The sequence below is a fragment of the Amphiprion ocellaris genome, chromosome 21 (genome assembly GCF_022539595.1).
Source record: "Amphiprion ocellaris isolate individual 3 ecotype Okinawa chromosome 21, ASM2253959v1, whole genome shotgun sequence".
Taxonomy (NCBI): domain Eukaryota; kingdom Metazoa; phylum Chordata; class Actinopteri; family Pomacentridae; genus Amphiprion; species Amphiprion ocellaris.
Genome location: NC_072786.1, coordinates 7,137,083 through 7,160,750, shown reverse-complemented (window position 1 = coordinate 7,160,750; position 23,668 = coordinate 7,137,083). Strand labels below are relative to the sequence as shown.

The 23,668-nt window shown below is 41.4% G+C and overlaps 2 protein-coding genes across 9 annotated transcripts in view; both read left to right on the top strand.

Annotated features, from left to right (window-relative positions):
- The window catches only part of znf800b (zinc finger protein 800b), a 43,681-nt gene extending 37,084 nt beyond the window's left edge, over window positions 1-6,597 (top strand). For 4 of the 5 annotated variants that reach the window (XM_035948506.2, XM_035948504.2, XM_035948501.2 and 1 more), the window contains 3 exons: window positions 671-1,888; window positions 3,616-3,725; window positions 4,090-6,596. In XM_035948506.2, coding sequence (XP_035804399.2) covers window positions 671-1,888; window positions 3,616-3,717 — 1,320 coding nt within the window. In that variant the 3' untranslated portion in view covers window positions 3,718-3,725; window positions 4,090-6,596. Of the gene's footprint in view, window positions 1-670; window positions 1,889-3,615; window positions 3,726-4,089 lie in introns of all 5 variants that reach the window. The other variant, XM_035948500.2, reaches the window with a different exon arrangement.
- A 3,265-nt stretch (window positions 6,598-9,862) lies between these two features.
- grm8a (glutamate receptor, metabotropic 8a) overlaps window positions 9,863-23,668 on the top strand; it is a 379,646-nt gene continuing 365,840 nt past the window's right edge. For 3 of the 4 annotated variants that reach the window (XM_055006583.1, XM_055006584.1, XM_055006585.1), the window contains exons 1-2: window positions 10,505-10,895; window positions 16,952-17,771. In XM_055006583.1, the coding sequence (XP_054862558.1) occupies window positions 17,223-17,771 (549 nt within the window). In that variant the 5' untranslated portion in view covers window positions 10,505-10,895; window positions 16,952-17,222. Of the gene's footprint in view, window positions 10,354-10,504; window positions 10,896-16,951; window positions 17,772-23,668 lie in introns of those variants that run through there. The other variant, XM_055006582.1, reaches the window with a different exon arrangement.

The following is a 23,668-nucleotide window of genomic DNA, read 5'->3' as shown; positions in this document are numbered from 1 at the left end:
CACAGCAAAACTATGGCTAGAAGTAGAGAGAACTTAAAAATGTTTTTTGTGCAGTTTAACAAAGTTGAAAAAAGCTGAAAAAAAATCCTTAATTTTTGCATTCATAAAAATAAAAAAATAAACAGTTTTCCAAATGATTGCCTGTGTCAGTAACACTGTAAAACAATGGTCGTTCCACACTAGAAATGCTTTACTATAAAGATTTTAGATTTGTTTCCATGCTTCCATACCTGCCCTGCGTACACACAGCCTGTAGTTCAGCCGAAAATTCCCCACATTTATATATATACAGTGTGGAAACGGTTTGTGGTTAGAGACCTGCTCTACACACGATTATTGCACATGATATGAATTGCACTTGTATGTATGTGATATTGTCATTCAGGGGGGAGGGAGCAGACATTTGACAGCTTCGGGATAAAAGCTGTTTTTGAGTCTGTTGGTTTTGATTTTAAGTGTCCTGTAACATCTACCTGAGGGGAGGGAGGAGAACAGAGAGTGTCCTGGGTGTGAGGGGTCTCTGGTGATTCCCGTGTTTTTCCTCTGAATTCTGCCAATGTAAAAGTCTCTGAGGGGAGGTATTGTGGTCCCAATCACCCGCTCAACTGCTCTCACCACCTGTTGAAGGTCAGCAACTGATTTTCATTTGATGTGTTTCTGTGTATTTCAGCTCATGTTGAAGAGACACATGCGTATCGTCCACAAGATATACAGCATCAAAAGTAACAGGTCTGCACCCACGCCGACGCCGACGACTGCAGCAGCCACCCCTACCAGCAGCAGCAGCAGCAGCGGTAACAACAGCAGCAATAACAGTACCAATACCGTGGCTCCCAGCAACAACGTCAGAGTGAAGGAGGAAGCCGTGGAGCCCTCGGACGACGAGGACGAAGAGGACATCGACAGCAGTCCGGTCCCGTCTCCTAGCGACGGCACCGTGGCAACTAAAGGAGTTCCTGTGGTCCAGAACGCTTTGAAAGTGAAGGAGGAGGAGCCACCGTCGAGCCCCAAGATGACGCCATCTTTACCCTCATCGTCGTCCTCGTCCTCTCGTGGGAGCAACATGTCCGGCGGCGGCGCTGGCAAAATGACCAAATTGTCAGTGGGCTTCGACTTCAAGCAGCTCTTCTGCAAACTGTGCAAGCGACAGTTCAGCTCGCGTCAGAACTTAACGAAGCACATCGAGCTGCACACGGACGGCAACGACATCTTCATCAAGTTCTACCGCTGTCCCCTCTGTCGCTACGAGTCTCGCCGCAAGCGTGACGTCCTGCGCCACGTCACCGTCGTCCACAAGAAGTCGTCCTCGTACTTGGCAAAGATCATGCCCAAGCTGGAGAGCCGGGCGGTGAAGAGGTTAGCGGAGGCCGTCCTCAACAGCACCAACAAAAGGACGAGCAGCAGCGTCAAAGAGGAGGTGAACGGACGCCACGTCTCTTCCTCGCCCTCCTCCTCGCCCTCACCTCCCGTCACTCGCAAGCAGGAGTGCTCCACATCCGCTTTGACCCCGGCCTCAGCCTCCTCTTCCTCCTCGTTGTCCTCCTCTTCGTCCTCCTCCGTCCCGCCTCCCGCCGCCGCCACCCGGAAACAGCAGGAAATCTCATCGCCCGTCTTCACGCCGTCGCCCCCCATCACCCGCAAGCAGGAGAGACAGCAGACCCACCAGCACCGACCCGTCAGTCCGCCGCTGACCCGCCGCAGCGAAAAACACTCCCATCAGCGCAGCTCCTCCTCCTCCACCGCCTCCTCCAGCAGCCAGACCCCCCACACCCGACGACACGACACCCAATCAGAGAGCAGCTCCACCACGTCCTCCACCGAGGTCAGGGTGACCAAGAATTTCTCCCTTCATGCTTGTGATCAGTGTGGACGGGCCTTTGCCAAGAAGGTATTGGATTTTAAATTACTGACATAAATATCCCATAGTATGCCCTGGTCAGGACTCTAGATAGAGAGCATTAGTGTCTGGTTCTTACGTTTGATCAGAGTGGCTTGGATTTTTGTGAAGTGACATTTATTGAGATTGATTAAGCCAAACGGTGATTCTCTAAGAAATAAGAGTCATTTAAACTAAGTTACAGATGTTCCATCACTTCAGGATCTGTCACTGGCTCCTCTTTCTCTCACGGTTGTCTTAAAGGTCCCTTCTTGTGCCCCTCTGGATTGTGTCTTTTCAGTGTCTTCTGCAATTATTTTTCCATTTTTCCATGGCAATATGCTATTTTTAGCACTTTTCTTAATGGGCAGTTTCAGTTTTTGTAGCTTTAAATGCAGTTTAACAGCTGTCCACGCCCCCTTCAGGAAGAAGACTGTCTCTGCATCTGTGATCGACAGTTCAGTTCACATAGTAGTGAATGAGTGTGAGACTAAGACAATCTATCGCTACCATCTTTCTCTCTGAACATGAAAATATCTCCCAACTCACAGTAGTTTTTAAATCACGGCGATGTTTACTTTGTGAGATAATGCTGCGGTTATAAAATCGGTGTTTTAACGGTGCACAGTCCCTTGGAAATTAGTCTGAAGTTACTGCTGGGTAACATGTCATCTTAATTGACTGTGCTTCCACTTTATACTCGTTCCAAGTTTTTAAGACACACACACACAAAAAACCCACATATTCACCATATGGGAAGTACTTTGAAAGACTAATCTCAGTCTGTTTTTACTTGATTTTCATCTTCAATAGTCCACCATCAAAACACATGTTGTATTGATATTTGTACACTTAAAACTGTCAGATCATGATACATCCAAACTGAACATTTAAGTAAGTAGAGTTTATTTATATAGCACCTTTCACAGTACAATATGAACACAAAAAACAAAGCAACAGTAGATCCAGAATAAATAGATAAATATATATATGTTTTTTTAGAATTCTTTATTTTACTAATGTGTCTTGTTTTGTTAACTCACCTCTGATTGGCTGAGAGTCAGCAGCAGTGTGTGTGTAGTGAGAGAGAGCTGAGAACGGCGGCTAATTCTGGAGCTAAGTTATAGGTTTTTGTAGTTATTTTGGTGTTGGCTACGGCCCACAGTAGCCTGTGTGAAGGTTCAATAAACCACCAGAGAACCAGATAAAGTCTCACTCATTCATCACAGAGGGTGGCTACAATATAATAAAATACTCAAGTTGTAAAAACAGTGCAACATATTCTCTTCTCTTCTTGTAAAATGACTCATACATGCATGAAAGTCATTGTTATTCATGACTTTTATGAAGAACTGATCAATATTGTGATGCACTTAACGACTTTGTTTACATTTTTGCCGGAGTTCTGACTTAGTTGATCTGTAGAAACAGAACTCCAACGTAAGTAGAGGATCCCCTGTATTTGCTTCTTTCTCTCACTTATATCTTTGTAAGGTGTTTTTGTTTTGAACTGTTAGTGTGATAAAACAATACATTTAAAGAGGTCATCTTGGGAATTATGAGCCATTTTCTCTCCTGTTTTCTGCCAGTAAAGGTCGAGTGATTATTAGCTTTTTCACGGAACTTTTCTAGATTTGTCAGTAGCTAAATGTAAACTAGTATTTAAACTTCACGAGGTGGAAGTTTCCTCACTAAAATGCACTACAGTAATGTTTATTTTCTTGAAACTCTTTCCTCAGTTGTACCTGGAGTCTCACAAGCGAAGCCATCGTAACGCAGCGACGGCGGCGGCCAGCAGGAGGAAAGGAGTCAGCACTCGCTCCAAATCCCTGGTCTGGTGAAACACAGCGTAAGAACACAGAAGGTTTTCTCTCCCTCAGTTTGTTTGTTTTTCCTCCCTCGACTGCCGCTGTGTATTCACAAACCGCAAAGACAAGCTGCCGTGTGGTGTGCGCTTGAGCAAATTTACGATTCTCTAGGATTTCAGTTTCGTTCTCGGCGAGAGGGGGTTGTGTTTGCGTAGACGACCGCTCCCCAGGCGGAGACGAGAAACCGCAATCGCTCTCCTGCCTTTAATTGACCGCTCGGCACATTTACCAGCTGTTTCCCCTCTCGCTTTAATTCTCCCCGCTCGTTAGAAATCTCCTTTTCTCGTCGTTTTCCCTCATTCTTTACCTCTTTCTTACACTCTGTCTTCTCCCATCTCCTCTCAGACGGCCGGAGATAAACGACAAGCGAGTCCCTAACACTGACAAAGCAAATCCAAACATTCAACTGGAAAAACAACCGAAGAACGGACGGAGCAAGCGCAGACGACGGGAAAATGAAGGAAGCAAACAAAGAGGAACGAAGGATTTTTATTTTCCACCTTTTTGCTTATGAACCAAAAATGTTGTCGGAATCTTCTTGTACAGTTTCATGATGGAGCCGGATTGAGGCGCTGCTATCCACACAGAGGACTGTAGTGAAGAAGAGGATTCACTACTGCTGTATATATCTGTATTTACTCATGAATATGGATGCATATGCAGGTTCGTACAGAAAGTGTGTGAATGAGAGATACAGATACAGACAGATACACAAAACATGTCCGGACCCTCGACTATCACAGCAGCATCTCAGATCAATTCATTTTCAACTTAGATGTAATCCACATGATACATGATGTGGAAATAAAAGCAAGTACATACATCTTCACCTTCTCATCCCTCGTGATCGGACCACTGTTGTGCCCTGCTGGCTTTCTATGGAGAAACTATTTCACCCGTAATCCTGCAGAAGGCTTTATTCTCGCCTTAGAATTGAAAATCTGTTTTATTTTTACATGTAAAATGTCTCCTATTGATATGGAAACCCAAACGAAATCCCTCTCTCATTTAGTCAGCCCATACAGTCATGCATTAGAGGTTCAGATGTTTGTGAATAACAGCTAATTAGTGCGGTCGAAACTATTATTATTTAGTTGAAATTTTAGTCATGTCCAGCCACTTTTTTATTAAAAACCGGGACATAAAATGACAAAACCGAGGTACAAAGTGACAAAACGAGACACAAAATGACAAAAACGAGACAAAGTGACAAAACTAAGACACAAAATGACAAAAATGAGACCCGAAATGACAAAAACGAGACACAAAATGGCAAAAACAAGACAGGAAATGACAACACTGAGGCACAAAATGACAAAACTGAGACACGAAACGACAAAATCAAGACACAAAACAACAAAAAAGAGAAGGAAGCGACAAAACTGAGACACAAAATGACAAAAACAAGGCACAAAATGACAAAAACAAGACAGAAAATGACAAAAACGGGACAGAAAATGACAAAATCAAGACACATGACAACAAAAACAAGACAGGAAACGACAAAACTGAGACATAATGACAAAAACAAGACACGAAATGACAAAATCAAGACATAAAACAACACAAACAAGACAGGAAACGACAAAACCGAGACACGAAACGACAAAATCAAGACACAAAACAACAAAAAAGAGAAGGAAGCAACAAAACTGAGACACAAAATGACAAAAACAAGGCACAAAATGACAAAAACAAGACAGAAAATGACAAACGGGACAGAAAATGACAAAATCAAGACACATGACAACAAAAACAAGACAGGAAACGACAAAACTGAGACATAATGACAAAAACAAGACACGAAATGACAAAATCGAGACATAAAACAACACAAACAAGACAGGAAACGACAAAACCGAGACACGAAATGACAAAATCGAGACACAAACATACAAAACAAGATACAAAATGACAGAAACAAGACAGGAAACGACAAAGCCGAGACACCAAACGACAAGAATGAGACAGAATGCCAAAAATGAAACAGGAAACGACAAAGCAAACAAAATCCCTCTCGTTCAGTCAGCCCTTATAGTCATACATTAGAGGTTCAGATGTTTGTGAATTACCGTATATGGTCAAAAAGAAGGGAAACACCTATTGTTATTTTGCAGTTTTCTCCTCCTATTACCACTTTTATCAATTTACAGTGGCTGTTTTCTCACATCTTGCTTGTCTGCTCGCTTGCGATGGGTGTTTCCTTTATCTTGACAATACCCTGTTTAACCTCGACACGCATCTTATCAGCCTCTATAACAGCCTGGATGTAAGAAAACCGTAAGCTTATGCTCCCGTATGACATATTTGCTCAATAAAAAAAATCATCAAATTGCCACTTACAGTGATACGAAACAATACAATGTGATAGTGAATGCTTGGTTTTAATAGATAAAAGGAATGACACCAACTTTGCATTCATTTTCTTCCAAATGTGGGATATTTTGTAAGATAACAGCTCAATTTAAAGGTGTTCTCCCACAGGCGCAACATCAAATTAACACTATTATTACTCCCTATATGGTAGATTACTTGTGTTAATGTATGAAATGAAGATTTACAGTGAGAAGGGTCGACTGAACTGCACATAATTAGGAGAAAGGATGTCTTAGTCTTAGACAACATTCACTGGATGACTGTATTTTACTGTACGTGCCGCTTGTTGCTGTGATTCTTTGGGCCTCTTCAGAAATCAGTCCTCAAACATGTCTCAACAGCGGTTCAGGAATCCAAAACTGTTCATTCTAAACCTAAAAGTTTACATTAAACTTTTCTTTTTAACACATAGCTTACTCAGATTAACTCTGTGAACTTTACTTTCCATTCTTACCTATATATATATATATATATATATATATATATATATATATATATATATATATATATATATATATATACACATACATATATATAATCAATTTATGGACTAAAAGCTGCATCGGTTCCATTTGAAATATGCTTTCATGTACACATAACGAGGGATGGTGTGTATTAGTTTGCTTCTGAAGGTAGTCTTTGAAACACTGGCACGTGTGAGAGTTGTAAAGTTTGAGGAAGACCAAATGTAGATATGTCTTAATGTTCAAACAGAAAGCCATGAAATGGAACAAAACCAGACAAAAGGAAAGACCAAACTTTATTTTTATAAGTGAAAATGCTAGCGCAACGCGGTCTTGACAAACACGTATATACGGATTCATCCTGCACGGGTGGTTATAAATAATAGTTCTATTAGTCCGCGATAGTTATTGACTTGTGTTGGTTGACCGTATGCTTTGACATTTCGGGCTAGTTACAGCTCTGTTTAACACTGAGGCAAGTTTTGCGTTGTTCCACGATTAGTTGTCTTTTTTTTGTATCTTATTCCATTCAAAGGAGGACATGTTTTCGTTAAAATGTGTCAAGAGGAGCGCTGGAGAGCAGGAATCAAACCTCAAGAGACTTTTTCTTTTTGTTAATCTTGACATTTCCTTTGTCATCAGTTGTAATATGTTGTGAAGCTCACCTTCTAGAGAACTTGAGAAGAGTTAGAGAAGCCTTTCAGATGTGACAAGAATGTTAAAACCAACCACTTAATAAATAAAAATGTACTGCTTCAAACCTCATCGTGGAGTTTTTTTTTTTTCTGTGTGGCTTTGTTGTTTTTTTTTGGTCCTGAGATATGAGTCATACGCTTCCATTAATCATGTTTGTTTACTGCGTTTGCAGGAGATTTCATTTGCCTGCTCAGGAATTGCTTCTTTGGACGGCCACAATTTCACTGATGTTTTTTTGAGGTTTCTCATTTCGCTGCACACATTGTTTACTATGCTGGAAATCATAATTTCTCTTGACGTCACCAAGTGTGGCGCGAGGATTTATCCTGGTGGCACCAATAAGAGAGAATGATTCATTGGATATTGACCTGCTTTTAATGAGATAAGTCCATGCAGGATCTGTTATTCATCCTGGTGTGTGTTGCCAAATCCAATGAAAAACCAAGAATGGAGGATGAAGTGACCCAAAGAGTAAGTATCCATTCATTTCTTTCCACTTCTCTGGTGTTGGGTTAAGGAGGCAGCAGTCCATTTTCCAGTTCCTTCTTGGGGACCCCAAGGTGTTCCCAGGCCAGATGAGGTTTGTAATCCCTCTGATGACTTCTGGGTCTACCATGGGGTCTCCTCCCTGTTGGAAACCTCCAAAGAAAGGCACCCAGGAGACATTCGAGTCAGATCCTCAGGTGACTATTCGACACAAAGGAATGTTTTGAGCCCAGTCGTTCTACACAGGAAACCCAATTTAGCCACTTGTATCAGCGATTTCATGTTTTCAATCACTTCCCAGAGCTCATGGCCGTAAGTGAAGGCTGATACGAAGATCCACCGGTTTCCACTTTAGGCACAGAGATCTCTTGGCCCAATTCAGTGCCCATATTACTGCTAAGACTGCCCACTACATATGTCCATGTCATGATCCATTCTCCTGTTGCTAATGAACAAGAGCCCAAGGAAGACCTTTGCATGGGGCAGCAACTCACCTCCAAACTGTGTATTATATTGTCTGTGTAACCAAAGCTTGTATAAAACTGGTGCCACAGACTTCTATAGTTCACAATCAGTGAATTATCTGTGCTTATATCACAGCTGACCCTGTTGAAAGTCTTAGAGGTTTAAGTTGCACAAAAAATATATATATAGATAAACATAAGTAGAAAAATACATCCTGAAAATATAAACATAAGTAGATCCTAAGAATATAAAAATAAGTAGAAAAATATATCCTAAAAATATAAATACAAGGAGAAAAATATGCCCATAAAATAGAAACAAGTAGAAAAATATGTCCTACAGAATATGAAGACAAGGAAAAAATATGTCATAAAAACGTAAACACAAGTAGATCCTAAGAATATAAAAATAAGAAAAATATGTCCTAAAAATACAAGCATAAATAGAAAAAAAAATATCAACACAAGTAGAAAGTTCTGCCCATAAAATATAAACCTAAGTAGAAAAATATGTGCTAAATGTATGAACACAAGTAGAAAAATATATCCTACAAATAAAAACACAAGTAGAAAAATATGTGCTAAACAATATAAACACAAGTACAAAAAGTTTAAGCATATAAAATAAAATGTGCATTGTTCTTAAAAAAATTAATAAAAATGTTAGTATACAGTCTAATAAATAGTAATGGAGTTCTATTTGCGTTGTTACATAGAGAATTAACAAAGACCATTTTACAGGCTTTTATTTCATCACTGCTGGATTACGGCAACATCCTTTTAACCAGAAACACATTGATCCACTCCTGACTGTACAGAACTCAGCTGTCAAGCTTTAAACCTGAACAAGACGTAATCACACCACTGCTGTTTTATCCCATCTACACTGATTCCCAGTATGTTTAGGAAAGATTTTAAGATGTCACTGATTATTTTTGCACTCTTATGTCAAAGCTTTTGTTTGTCTGTTCCAGGGTCTCAGCTGGAAACTAAAAAGGCAACTGAGGCTTTTTTCAGCCAAGACCCCGAGGCTCTGGGAAGATCTGCCTGAGGAAATCGAATCAGAGAGGCTTTTTTTCTGATATTATTTGAATTAAATTTTCCTTTTAGCTGTCTTTTGTTTCTTTAATCCTATTTCTAACACTGTGCTGGCTTTGTACTGCATGTTGTCTTTCCATTTCTGATCATTTTTATGACTTTTCGTTATATTTTGCTGCCCTGTGAAGCACTTAGTAGCTTGGATTTTGTTAAGCACTACATCAAAAAGATTATTATTGCTGTTATAAATAAGAAACTTGAATAAAGATGACAATAAAAGGCTCTAAAAATGGAACAATTCAAACAAGACCTGCTAAAAACTGCTCCTCCTTCGTGCGTAAAAAGGCAGTTCTTACACGGCCTTTGTTTTGGTTTTGTTCAGTTTGGTGACAATCTGAAGACTCCCACCTGCTTTTTTAAAATCTTGCAATTGCACATCTTTGTCCACGAGATGGCGCCATTGCCCCACGCCTCTCCTCGGTGTGCCACTGGCAGTGAAAAAAGCTCCAGATTGGGCATGTTGCGCACATCTTCCACATTGTCACAGGAGAGAAACACCCTGGTCTGTTCCGAATGCCTGCTTTCCTGACTCCACACAGCTTATCAAATTGTTATTACACCGCAGATGGGATGCGGCTCATTTATTTAATTCCATTCACCACAAAGAGCTTTTGATTTTATTTTTTTACGCACAAAAAAAGGAGGGAAAAGGAACCAATGGGTGCAGTAGAAAAAAATGGATTGAAGTTGAGGCAATTAAGAGTGATTCCGATGACTTATTAATGTGTAACCAAAAAGCTCCTCTGTTTGTGGGAGAGAATCGATCCCATTGATTGGTAATAAACTTGACTGACTGGAGGGGAGGACGACAGTGGCGCAATTAGGCGATGGTTTGGTGCAGGCGGTTGGAGCTGTGAGATACGTTTGGTTCATGTGGAGCGTTTTGGGTTTGGAGTCGGTGTTTTTTTTTCCTAGCACCGAGGATCCGGATACAGAGAAAGAGAGAGGAGAGAAGCTGTGCGCGCATCCGTGGGGTTTATGCGCAAAGTGCGTAAAGCTGAGAGAAGACTATGGATGAAAATCAGGTGGGTTTTGCCAACATTATTGATCATGACTGACACATCGGTGTGTGATGAATTCCTCTGCTCTCCCTCCCTCCCTTCTTTTCTCTCTCCCCCTTTCTCTCTCTCGCTCTCTCTCACTCTCTCTCTCCTCCTCCTCTCTGTATCTGAGATTCATTCTTGGGTATCGACTTCATTCCAGGCAGCCTCCCTCTATTGTCTCCCTTAAACAAGTGCGGAGTTAATAGTTGCGTTTTTTTTAAAAAATCACCTCCATTGCGCACGACTTTTTTTCTTTTTTTTTTAGGTAGCTGCTGCATAGATTTTTTAAAATCTTCGCCTTGCGGATTGATCTGATTGTCCCATTTTTCTCTCTCTCTCTCTCTCTTCTTGCTCTTGTGGAAAAAATAACATCTCTCACTTCAGGATATTTAGGAGAGAAGGGGCGTGAAACTGCTGAGCTCCGCAAGGAAGTTGCCTGAGGCGGACAGGGACCCCGAGGAGTCTGCGGGGGAGGCTGGAGCTTCTCCCTCCGCACACTGCCGGATCAATTTCACGTTTCTGAGGTACCTTCCGAGCTCATTTCTTTTATTCCAGTTCTGATTGAATCTTCTCTGTGGGTGTTTGTGGCATCCTCACATTCCTCCAGTGATTTATTGCTTCAGTTTTCTGCTGGATTCTTTTATTATTATTATTATTATTATTTCCCTCATGAAGAGAAGGTATGTTTCACTCAGCAACTCAATATGCATGACATTTTATTCTTTCTCATTGCACTGGTGTTTCTCTGCTTTTTTAAATTTATATTTAATGTTTTACTGTGGATGGCAATGTCTTAATTAGGGTGCAATCAGAATGCCATCACCACTGCTGCCTCTGCTGCTGCTGCTGCTGAGCAGAATGACGCCTATAGAGTCTGCATAATGAGCAAACACCCCTAGACTTTGATCTCTCCCAGTGTTATTTCTGAACCTATGGGCTGCGATTTATCTCCAGACACAGGACTTAATCGCGTCAGAGGAGTGTGTTTTGTCAAAAAAAAACTGATTCGTGAGCTGTCTCTTAGCAGATCTTTGTGCGGAAAAGTCTTGATGACATTCAGGGAGAAGCACCAACATGAACGGATGTCTGTGTTTCTGTAATTCAAGGCTCAGGATGTTGCTCAAATAATGCAAAAAAAATAAATAAATAAATAAATAAAAAATGCTGCTGCAAAGTTGGTTGGTGTCTGTAGAGAGAATCAAGTGAGGTGTGGATGGTGATGTTGGAGAAGCTGCTTGGAGAAACATCTGGTTGGAGGGGGGAGATTAGAGAGGAGGACGGGGTGGCAGAAAAGCTATCACTTTCTGAAAAGAGCAGCGGTCTCCCCGGAGAGATGAGGCTGGCCTGCAGACGGTGATGCGATACAGCAGGGAAGGATGAGGAGGAGTCGATGGCGGTGGTGGAAATAAGAAGAAGGAGGAGAGAGGATGGGGTAGAGGAGAAGATAAAACCGTACTAGAACAAGGAGTGGGCAACACTCACCTCGACAGCCAGACGTGGGTGTAAATTAAAAAGAGCGATGAGCCAGCTGCAGCCTTTTGGGGTTAACCCTCTTCATCTTAGAGCAGCGCAGCAGTGAGAGCCTCCCCATGCAGGAGGAAGCTGAGTTTTGGGGGTTTTTGTGTGGAGCATCACAAGGACTCACTGGAGCAAAACTATATGAACATTAAGACGTCTCTTCTTGTCACCCCTTTGAAAAACGCGTGAGAATCCTCAGTGAGTGTGAGTGCAAATGAGACATGAAACTTTTAAAAACCTCAGGGCCTCTGCTCAGTCACAAGATGTTAGCCTGATCTGATTCTTTTTTAGTTCCTCTTTTGGGGAATTTGCATGCATTTACATCCTTGAGTGACTGTTTTTACATCATGAGTGGACTCTGCTTGGGTCAAAGATGCCCATTACTTTAGTTAGACATGAAGCTCTTTTTTTTTTTAAACTCCCTCTGTGCACCTGTATCCAAGGAAAAAGTGTTGAATAAACAATCCTGAGTAAAATACATGGCCTTAGCAGATGAATCAGAGCCTGGCTAACCTATATAAAGCAGGGTTTTTAATCATAGCAGGGGGTTCGGCTGTTTGAGTGGCTTTGACCTAATTCCATTTAGAGTGGAGAGAAACTGATGAATTAATTGGGACAGAATCGAATTATAAATGGATTCATTGAGAGTACGTCTCATGCTGTGATGAGATCTGAGCCGGGGAACCTGTTAGGGACCCTTGTAGGGAGGAAATCGGGCAGCCCTGCGGAGCGTCTCACAAAAAAGAGAAAAGTTTCTTTGCTTTCAGCGTGGAGTCACTGCTGTTTTGGTGAGGCAGCGGGGGGGAGAAGCTTTAGGAGGGTGGGATTTGATCGTGAGCCAGCAGAGACAGATGCAGTTCAAGATTATGAACAGGATCTCAAGGAGGGTGATAAAGGATTAAGACCTCTTCTACATGATGCAGCCTCAAGATCAGGTAATAAACCAGATGCTGCCTCAAGGCCCTTCTAGTTTTATATTGTGATGTCAAATCTTCGAGAACCCTCAGGATCCTTGAAGCAGACATCTCTCTTTGGTATTCCAGCCTTGAATGTATAGATTCAGGAAGGTTTGAGCGTGGGCAAGTCTTTGGGATCAATATTACCACTTTTCCACCAAAAAGAACGAGGTGCTAGTTCAGTGCTGGTGCTTAGTTGGTTCAAATCCCGAAGCTCCTCAGAACTGGTTTGCTTTTCCACTGGCGAGGAGCCGAGTTAGAGTTGTGTCACCGTAAAACATCAGTTTGTCACTGCATGTGTAGCCGTTGAACAACGTTCATCATAACCATGAAAGTGCAGTTCCTGACTTTGCAATTCTGCACTGCGATCCAGAAACAAATAATCAAACTGTTCGTAGCCACCTGTCCTCACCGTAGCCACAGGTAATGGTGACTACGTTCGAGAAGACAGGGAACTGTCAGAGATGTTTGGATTCTTAACAGTGAGCGTGTTAGCGTTAGCTTAGCTTCGACTACGTTTACATCCAGTACATTGCAGTTAACCCTCATCTTGTCCTGGGGGTCAAATTGACCCATTTCAAAGTTTGAAAATGTGGGGAAAAAATTAAAAAATCACAGCGAAACTTCTGATGTCCACATTTTCAACATTTTTGGGAAATTTTTGCAATTTTTTTGGTGGAAAATAGAAATGTTAAAAAAATGCTTAAGAACATTCACAAAAAAATCAACCAAAATCCCGTGAAATTCGGTGGATTTTGGTTGATTTTTTTTTTGTGAATGTTCTTAAAGAAAATATTAGAAGTTCTATTGACATATATGTAATCACTTTAGATATTTTTAGGATTTTTGGAAGATTTTTACAAATTTTTGAAAATATTTATAAGAATTTTCTTGTCAAATTTGGGGGTTTAATAGTTGTGCTAAGTGAAAACATATATATCTCTTGGAATGTTTTTTTTTTTTTTAACCTCTAATGGGCATAGAACCATATGTCCTCCTGAGACCCGACCCATTTATTTATGTCCTCTGTACTGGACATTTGTTTTTAATCTATATCTTTTGACTCGTTTGAGATACCCTGCTAAATCCTGCTTAATAGAGAACATCCTGGCCTTTCTAATGATATCCCAAGTGGTTGGGTGGGATGAGGGGAATTTTGTTTTCATGTTGAGACAAAATGGAGACAGCAGTAAAATGCGCCTGCCACTAAAAGAGAAAAGTTAGGTCAAAAATTTCTAAGATATCATTGCTTTACCTATGGTAATCATATATTTTCTTGTTAATGAATATGTCAGGAATTATAAATTGGGGTCAGAGTTCAGTTAAAAGTTTTGTCAGGAAAAATAATGGCCCTTTCATGAACATCAGCTGTTATGGACGATTTAATGGGGTTTGCTAATAGCTAACTAGCAGGCTAGTACTTTGTATACATTCAAATTTCTGCCCCAAAACACATTTCTTTGTGGAGTAATAAACACACTGAATGTAAAGTTATTAATGTCATAAATAAATAGTTGTGTATTACTATGTTACATTTAACCTCTTAATTTCTTTTACACTAGTGTTATTTAATTTAGTTTCTTAAAGTTTCATTGTTTTCTTGTCAGCCTATTTTGATTTCAAAGTGTTGCTGTTTTGGGTTTTTTTGTAGTAAAATTGTTCTGTTGTCTCTAAAATAAAAATATCTGTATAAAATTCTAAATTGTGAGTTGTTGTTTTAGCTCCAAAAAGGCAAGAAATCACAAAAAAGATACTTTTTTCCCGCGGTTCTCAGGATGATATGGTAACTTCATTGACGTTAAATTTCAACATGAAAATTAAAAATTTAGAAAAATATCACAAAAGTAAAAAGGTCTTATGTCCTCCAATAACACTCTAGGGTTGAAAATTTAAATTTCTAAATATTTAAATGAGTGCCCTTTAAAGAGTTAAAAAATAAGCCTTTCTCTATCCAGAGGTAACCAAACCCACTTCCAGACCTCTAAACCTCACTGATTAACATGTTATATACTGCATTGTTGGCTTAATCCATGCTGGAACAATTCTTGGCACCCTTAATGGCGACAGCAAAACTCCTGGAAGTCGCTCCCAGCCAAGAAACAAACAAGATATAATGTATTAAGTGCTCTGGTAGGCAGAGTTGCCAACGGACAGCTGTTTCCACCTGTTTTCTAGCCTTTGTGCCAAGCTGAGCTCAACCAGCTGCTGACTATAGCTTTCTGTTCAACTCACAGACAGACAGACAGATGAGAGGTATCTATCCTCTCTGTGAGAAAGTGAATAAGCATTTTTTTCCCCCCCCAAAGTGCTCCATTAACATTTGGACATTAGTTCATTTGTGCTGAGAAATTATCCTCTGAGGGAACATAAGCAAGGGAAAGAACTACAAGGCTCATTAACGGGCTTTATTGTGTGAAATAGGCCATCTCAGAGGCAACGTTTGTGTGTAGTTAGGTGAGCAGGACAACGATAGTAAAGATGTTTTTTTCTGATTGATGGTCTCAATCTGTAGAAATGACATAATGATGTATATATTCAAGCAAACAGCATCAGATAGCATTGAATGATGCTGGATTTAATGCCAAATCTGGTGCAATTTACTAAGATTAATACATATCCCTGACTGGCAAGTATAATAGATGCTATTTGTTAACGATAATTTTTGCAAAACAACTTTTTTCAGACATCTGTAGCTGTCAAACTACAGATTAATTAACCTGCGTTTTAATATTAATTTAAGAATTGATATTTGCACAAATCTTCATAATGCTTCCATGTAAAAAATTACATTTCTAATTCAAATGAGAGAATAAATCCCCATGAATGTTTTGCTGCTGTTACATTTTTACTCACTGTGGGCTCATTTTTCACCAAAATATAATAATATATGTCCTGCACCTTTTATAGAAACTGCACAACCATAGCTACAAGTAGAGAGGACTGAAAAATTAATTTTGTGCAGTATGCCATAAATCACAAAAAAGAAACATGAAAGTTGAATAGTATTTTACAAAAATGTAAAAAAAAAAAAAAAAAAAAAAGGAATTAACATGTGCACATAACATTTTTCCAAGTGCTTACGGGCGTTGCTGATACTATTATGTGGTATTTTGTGTATACACAGCCTGCAGTTCAACATAGTTCAGCTGAAAAGTCCCTGAATTTTTGCTATATTATTTTTGGTCGCAGCCGAGTCAATCATGGCTTTGCAGTTCTGCGGAGAGGCGTAGAATTTTTTGTTTTTTACAGGAAATGCTTATTGCAAACCATTGATTTTTGGCACATTTTTAAATAAGATATGTAAAAGGAAGTAATATTAATGAAATATATAGATTTTACAAAAATGAATTAACCAGACAAAACCAAAAGTCATGCATGATTGGTTCAAAGACAGTCAGAAAGTTGGAAATTTAGGGATTTTTTTTGGTGTTTCCCTGTGTCATTTTCGGCAACTTTTTAAAAAGATAACAATCCTTTTAAACCCACCAGTGGGTTTTGATGTCCAGCAGGTTAATGTGCAAATTCTCCATATTGGGTAAAAGCCGAAATGGAATATCTATTATATTTAATATCGTTAAAGCAATGAAACAACATTAAGTCAGCCTGTTGTGAGTTTAAGCTGTGTGTGCAGCAGAAACAGCAGGCGTTTGAATGGTGCAGCACATTTGCTCCTCAGCTCTGCTTTCTGTCTCACATGGTTTCACTCTCTGTCTCTCCTCCCTCGTCTCCCCCATCTCTTCTTCCTCCTCTCTTCATCTCTTGCTCTCACTCACCCCCCCATCGCAGCAGGTAGTCTGAGGCTTCATGTGAATAGGAGCTCGCCACAAGGTTCTCTGCTGTCACTCTAGCAGCTGTTCTGCTCATCGATTATGCCCAGAGATGAGTGTATGCGAGTGTGTAGAGGTGATTACAAACTGACAGACTTTGGGGTTTTCAATTATTGAAGCAAATCTGGACACTTGTGCTGGACAGACGTTGAGGTGAATGTGTACTTGTTATCGGTGTGCTGAGCTGCTTTTTTTTCTTTTCCCGTTAGTGTTTTACACGTCTGGCTCTTCAGCAGCTCCATGTTCACGTCATACTTCTTGTCTTTGTTTCTTCAACAGGCTCTCCTGAAGATGTGACTAGCAGATTACATGCTCCACTCCCGAACTAGACTTCTACAACATCACTGCCACATTTCTACGCTATTTTTCCCCCAGTTTTTTCGGACTCTCTCTTCTGGATTATGATTCGCTCATGGGGCTCGGCTAGTTCCACCCCTGGGGTCCTTCACCCCTCCTTCGTTGTCCAGTAGGACGGCCTAAATTTCAATCTTTTGACTTTGGAATACCTGCCCGAGCTTCGTCTACGGTCACCTTAGGGTCTTGTTTGTCAATGATCATGGAGCCACAGTGGAACCTAGCTGCCTACCACCGGTGTCCCTCCGTCATCTTCCTCCTGGTGGCCACTTCCTACACTTGGCTCCTTCCCGTCACCTCCCCCCAGCGGATCCCCACCGACCCCCAGGCGGCTCCGGAGTACGCTCACTCCATCCGGCTGGACGGCGACATCATCCTCGGCGGATTATTCCCGGTGCACTCGAGGGGGGACCGCGGCACGCCATGCGGCGAGCTGAAAAAGGAGAAGGGCATCCATCGCTTGGAGGCCATGATGTTCGCCATCGACCTGATTAACAAGGACCCCGAACTGCTGCCCAACATCACGCTGGGGGCCCGGATCTTGGATACCTGCTCCAGGGACACGTACGCTCTGGAGCAGTCCCTCACGTTCGTGCAGGCCTTAATCGAGAGGGACGGCTCGGACGTCCGCTGCGCTAACGGGGACCCTCCGATCTTCACCAAGCCGGATAAAATCGTAGGGGTGATCGGAGCCGCCGCCAGCTCAGTGTCCATCATGGTGGCCAACATCCTGCGCCTGTTTAAGGTAAGATGACATCCGCTCAAAATGTGCCCACTTCCGGTGGAATTTGCCATCAGCAGCAGCGATCAGAGAAGTTTTCCAGCCTGTGCGTTTGACTTCCGAAGCTTAAAACGTGATTTTTAACTTGTGTTCACATGTGTGTGTGTGAGATGTGTCAAGATGTGTCAAGTGATGCTTGTAAGAAAGGGCTTTGTGTGTGTGCGCATGTGTTTGTGCCTCGCAGCTTAGATCATCCCTGGCTTGTGGTTGAGCCAAATAAAAATGGCTGCCAAACACGGGTATCAATTACTGCTGAAATCTGTCAACAACCACTTCATTCGCTGCAGCGTACGCTTCCGATGTATGTGTGTGTGTGTGTGTGTGTGTGTGTGTGTTGCCTGCTAGGACACTGCTTTGTGTTGCTGTGTTTTCTAGTACGTGTGGGCTTAATTGAGCATCCTTATGGGTGCTCATATGCACGCCGTGTGTTAGTGTCGGCTCATGTTGTGCAGAAGCTCTCCTGTACGTGTTCGATTGTGTCTCTCTAGGTGTGTGTGTGTGTGTGTGTGTGTGTGTGTGTGTGTGTGTGTGTGTGTGTGTCGGCAAGCGGGCTCGTGTGTTGCCATCATTAGCCGCACAGGGCTGATGGGTAGCGGTATGATTATGAAATATGAGTCCTGTAATGACGCCCATGGCATTTCACATCCACATCTATCCCACGCTCTTTCACAGACCACACATTTTGTGGCTACCTTCCTTCAGGAATCCATACGTGTGTGTGTGTGTGTGTGTGTGTGTGTGTGTGTGTGTGTGTGTGTCTGTCCGTGTGTGTGTGTGTGTGTGTGTGTCCGTCTGTCCGTGTGTGTATGTGTATGTGTGTGTGTGCGCGCAGGATTGGGAGAGCTTTTGAACGCACTTGTTAACAACCAGCTCGTGCTTTGAATGGAAGATTTGCATATTAAACAACAACAACAACTAAACATGATTTATGCCAGGATCTGTCACAGCAACAGCACTCGAACAGAGCAGCTTTCTGCCTCATTCTCATTTGCCTAATACGATTTAGTGCATTGTGTGTGTCTGTGTGCACATGCTTGTACATACGTGTGCATTGTATGTCAGTATTATATATCTTTTGTGTGTGTGTGTGTGCGTCTACTGAAGCATAGCAGTATGTTTGGTTAAGTGTGACTGTTTATGAGTTTGTGGGAGTCTTGAGTATTTAGTATCTGCGAGTGTGTGTGTGTGTGTGTGTGTGTGTGTGTGTGTGTGTGTGTGTGTGTGTGTGTGTGTGTGTGTGAGAGAGAGAGAGAGAGAGAGAGATTATATCAACCACAGGCCCTTGGCAATGGTGTTATATGACACAAGGCTGTCTTTCTCTGCATGCTTTAACATGAATAATGCAGCATGCATCACAGTCTGAAAATAGTATGGAGGACACACACGCACACACACACACACACATGCATGCACACAAAGATGCCGCAATAAACATATGTCTTTTTTAAATGGGCTAATCTGACAGTGCCAGTCACAGCTAGTCGCCCACTCAGCACAAGGGGCTCAGGAAGCAAACGCAGCCAAGACAGAGTGTGTTTGTGTGTCTTTTAATCTAGCAGCAGACAAAAGAGATTCAAACAACAGATTGTGTGAAAATTTCCAAATCCTCCAAAAAACAAAACAAAACAAAAAACACCCTTTTTTTTAATGTGCTTAGCAGCAGGGGGAGCCGCTCGCTGACAATCACAGCTGAGAGACATCAAGTTGAACAAAAGTTGCTGGCGTCTCTTTTGTTACTCGGCCCTCTTTTTGAAGATTATCTTTAAACCGTTTCTGCACTGTGGGGATGACACGGAGTGGTGAGAAGGGGATGACATAAGATATAATAAGATGAAACTTTGTTAATCCTCGCGGGGAAAGCTGGCCTTCGCAGCAGCACACTGCAGAGGGAGAAGGAGTTGAGCAGAACACACAAATTGGGGGTCATCTAAACACATTAAGCTGAAAATTGACTGCATTAAAAGAAAATTATGGACAGATAGTTACGCTTTATTACAGTGTGGTTCTTAGTTTCTCAGTTTTGGACATCATTTCTATCAGTTGTGATAATCGGCGGGGTAATTGTTGAGATCTGGGAACTGCAAGGCAACAGCAGAGTCCAGGAAGACTAAAAATGGGGTTCATGTGATTAATTAAGTTGCATACAAACTACAGGAACTGGCAGTTTCTGAGAGGTTGAGACATGATTAACCATCTGAACCTTAAAGCAGCTGCTCAGTGTGTTTTGCTCCTGTTGCATTTTTACCCACTGTGGGCTCATTTTTCACTACAATCTGAAGTCACATACCTCCATGGAAACAACACAACCACAGCTGAAGCCCAAAATGTTGACTGTGCAGCGTGACAAAGTTATGATGCCATAAATCCTGAAAAAGGAAACAAATTAACTTGAAATTCTTTAATTACCCCAATGTGTTGCCAGCACTGGGAAACTAAAGGATAGAAACTCTTTAATATATACAGAAATTATAGCACTTACATATTTAATTTGTTGACAAGCAACCTCTAATCTGCTCTGTTTATACACAGCCTGCAGCGCAACTGGAAACAAAAAACAGAATTTTTGTCACATAACGGTTGATTGTAGCTGAGTCACTCATGGCTGTTTGGTTGTGCCATAAAATGTTAAATCTTTTGTTTTTTATAGAATCTGGCAAGAACAAATTAATTATTTTTGGTGATTTTTTAAAAATGAGACATATAGAATACAATAATTTTGATAAAATATCACAATTTTAACCACAGAAGTAGTTCAAGGACTGTCATAAAGTTGAAAACCTGACAATTCTTTCTGTTTTTATGTTTCTGTCTCTGATTAATGGTGTCATTTTGTTGATTTTTTTAAAAAAAAGCAAAAATGCCTTTCAGATACGCCAGCAGGCTTTAGGGTTCAGAGGGTTTACTGAATAGGAAGGCTTAAAACCATATTTCTTCTTTCACATTTGTCTTTAAACTCATTGTTTCATGTAAATTATCGTCTAGTTTTACCCCTGCAGGGCTGTAAATTACATGAGGAAAACAATCAGCAACTCGTGAGCAACTTTAATCAGAGGTAAAGCCCAAAATATGGGTAATAATTCCTCATTCCACAGGAAAATTGCTTATATGGCAAGAGCACCACAACCAAAAATGCACCATGAAGCTCATCTGCAAAACTGGGATGGATGTTTCCAAGTGATCTGGCAGAAAAACAAAACACAGCTTGTGTAATAATTTTATCCAAGCTGTCTTTTGTTTGGATTTTGTTGATTTACTTTCCAGTCAGATCAAGGATTTGCCACAGGTTCATTTGAAACACATTATGTTTTAGGGAATAATGCCAGGTCCTAAAATGTTAAAAATTATTTAGAATCATCTTTGAAATATGCCATCACTGCAGCATGTATGGATGTATGAAACAGCACCTGTAACAGCGTCTAATCGGCCAAACTTGGTTTTCAGCGTTGCATTGTTTGTTGCATCTATGGGGAGATGAATTAATGAGGTGCTATTGATTTCTAGGATGAAGACCAGACAGGTGCAGCTCTGGGGTTTCACAAATTGCAGGTTTAACACAGAGGGCACATACACAGGAGCCCGAACATCCTCTCCATCGCCGAGCTGCACTTGTTTCCTCTTCCGCTGCTCCTCCTCTCATCGATAAACCCAGCCAGTGTAATATGTTTTGTCTCTTCTCTCATATTGCGTCTTTATTTTTCACCGTAGCGTTCATGCTGCAGGAACTAACTGCTTCATCCCGGGGTTATTGATTGTGTTTGTGCATGGATGGTAATTACACAGCATTATGGATCGGCGGACCCCTGAGACGATTGGTCACCTCTCGAACCTCCTTGAGGCTAACCTTGGCTAGAGCTAACTTCCAGTTTTGCAATGAAAAAAAAGGCAAAAGCAAGATTCCTGTACATCACTGCTATCACTAATGTACTGCCTGTGTGTGGCTTCGTCTGCTGTGTTACCAGGAAATCTCAACAATGAAGTGAAAGGCGCATTTCACTCAGTGACACCCACCCGCTGTGTGTCAAGAAAATGAAATTCAATTCATAAATTGATAAGTGCTGGCTGTCCCCCTGGTGAGAGCAAGAAAAAATGACTTTGCCTCAGGGAATTTAGGAAGCACACATCACACGCACAGACACACACACACACACACACACTTTGGAGAATCCTCACCCTTCATTCAATCGGCTGCAGTTCCGGTTGATTCTGCTCCAAGCCTTCAAACGCATGCAAACACACTCACTCTTGTTGCCTTTGAGGAGACAACTTATTGTCTCTGGTGGTGGTTTTGATGATGTTCTGAAGACAAGGCCAAGATCAAGTCTTTCCCACGGTCTGCCACACTGCTTCTCCTGCATCCAGCTGGGCTTTTATTTGGGCTTAGTGTGGGTGTTTTCACTCAGCATAATATGTTGTACATATGTGCATATATGCATCTATATGTATGTATGTTGCACATAAACCTTCCTATTGCTTCAATAATTCAGCTTCCAATCTCGTCTGTCTGGGGAATTTACTGCAGCACCGTGTGTTATCACTGATACATTCATTTGCTCGTCTATTACCACCACCATGATTGCTTTCCTGACGTTCTACCGTTGTTTGGTTGTAGAGTTCTGCACCATACATTATGTGACGTCTTCAATCCCAGGAGGAAGCCGCGATCAGGCGACAATAGATGCACATATGTAGCATCATTTCATGTCTCCAAACCCACATCACATTCTTTCTCATATGCAAATTGATCAGAGCAAATGTTTGTTCAAGCTGCCGCTACGTAAAAAGCCACACTAGAACAATCTCCTTTTCAATTACAGATCATTTTGGCATTCGGCTTTAGAAGTTTGACAGCAGCTGCATTAAAACGCGGTTAACAGCAATTCCTAATGGATTCTCAAGGTCAGGCGTAGTTTGGTCTGATCCCGCACACTCCTCGATGAAATAATGACAGGGAAAGACGGCGCAGAGTGTGAAACAAGAGAGAGAGATTAGGACAGAGCGGAAAGGGTTTAATGAGAAATAAAGATTGGACAAAGACGCAGAAGGAAATAGACGGAGGAGTAAAAGATAAAAAGGGAAAAAGCCCAAAAAAAGACGGTGAGCAGGGGGGAAACCGTGGCATCCTCTGGAGTGTAATGATGTGGTGTTGATTTCTTTCATGGAGGCATTATGCATTAAGAGGGTGACGATAATGAAGCCACAGAGCACACCGAACATCAAGCAGGAAAACTCATTAGGACGTGAGTGGGTCTCTGTTTCTTTCTCTTTTTCTTTTTTTTTTTTGGTGTCGACAAGCGAACGTTGCTTCACTCCAAATCATCTGTGCAGAGGAAATATCACGGTCGCCCCGGTCGGGCAGGACACGATCAGCCAACCTCTACTAACGAAGGCAGACTTAATGAGCAAATGGTTAATGAAGGGAGACTTAATTGTCCTTCTGAAATTATTTATTGCTTTCATTTGTTGAGTGTTGCTTGGAGATGATTCATTAACGGGAGCTGTACTGTATGTAATGTGTGAACATGGGCTAAATTGGATTTGTTTGCAGCTGAATAGTTCAAATCTTTTGACCTGGGTTTGATAAAGGGGACGCGGCAAAGAAATCCATCAATCTTTATTTAAACTACATTGAGATAGAAGCATGTGTGTCTGCAAGCTGTGATGGAGCTCAACCTGCCGCTGTCACAAATGATTTAACTCCAACCTATAAACAATGACTTTGTGTGTGTCAAGTCAGCCATCTGATGTAAAAAAGTGCACATTTATAATTAATAATACTCATTCGAATCTTGCTCGCTGCAGTTCAGCAGGAAAAACTCCTACAAACAACTGGAAGCAACAAACTAAACTTCAGGTCCCATTAT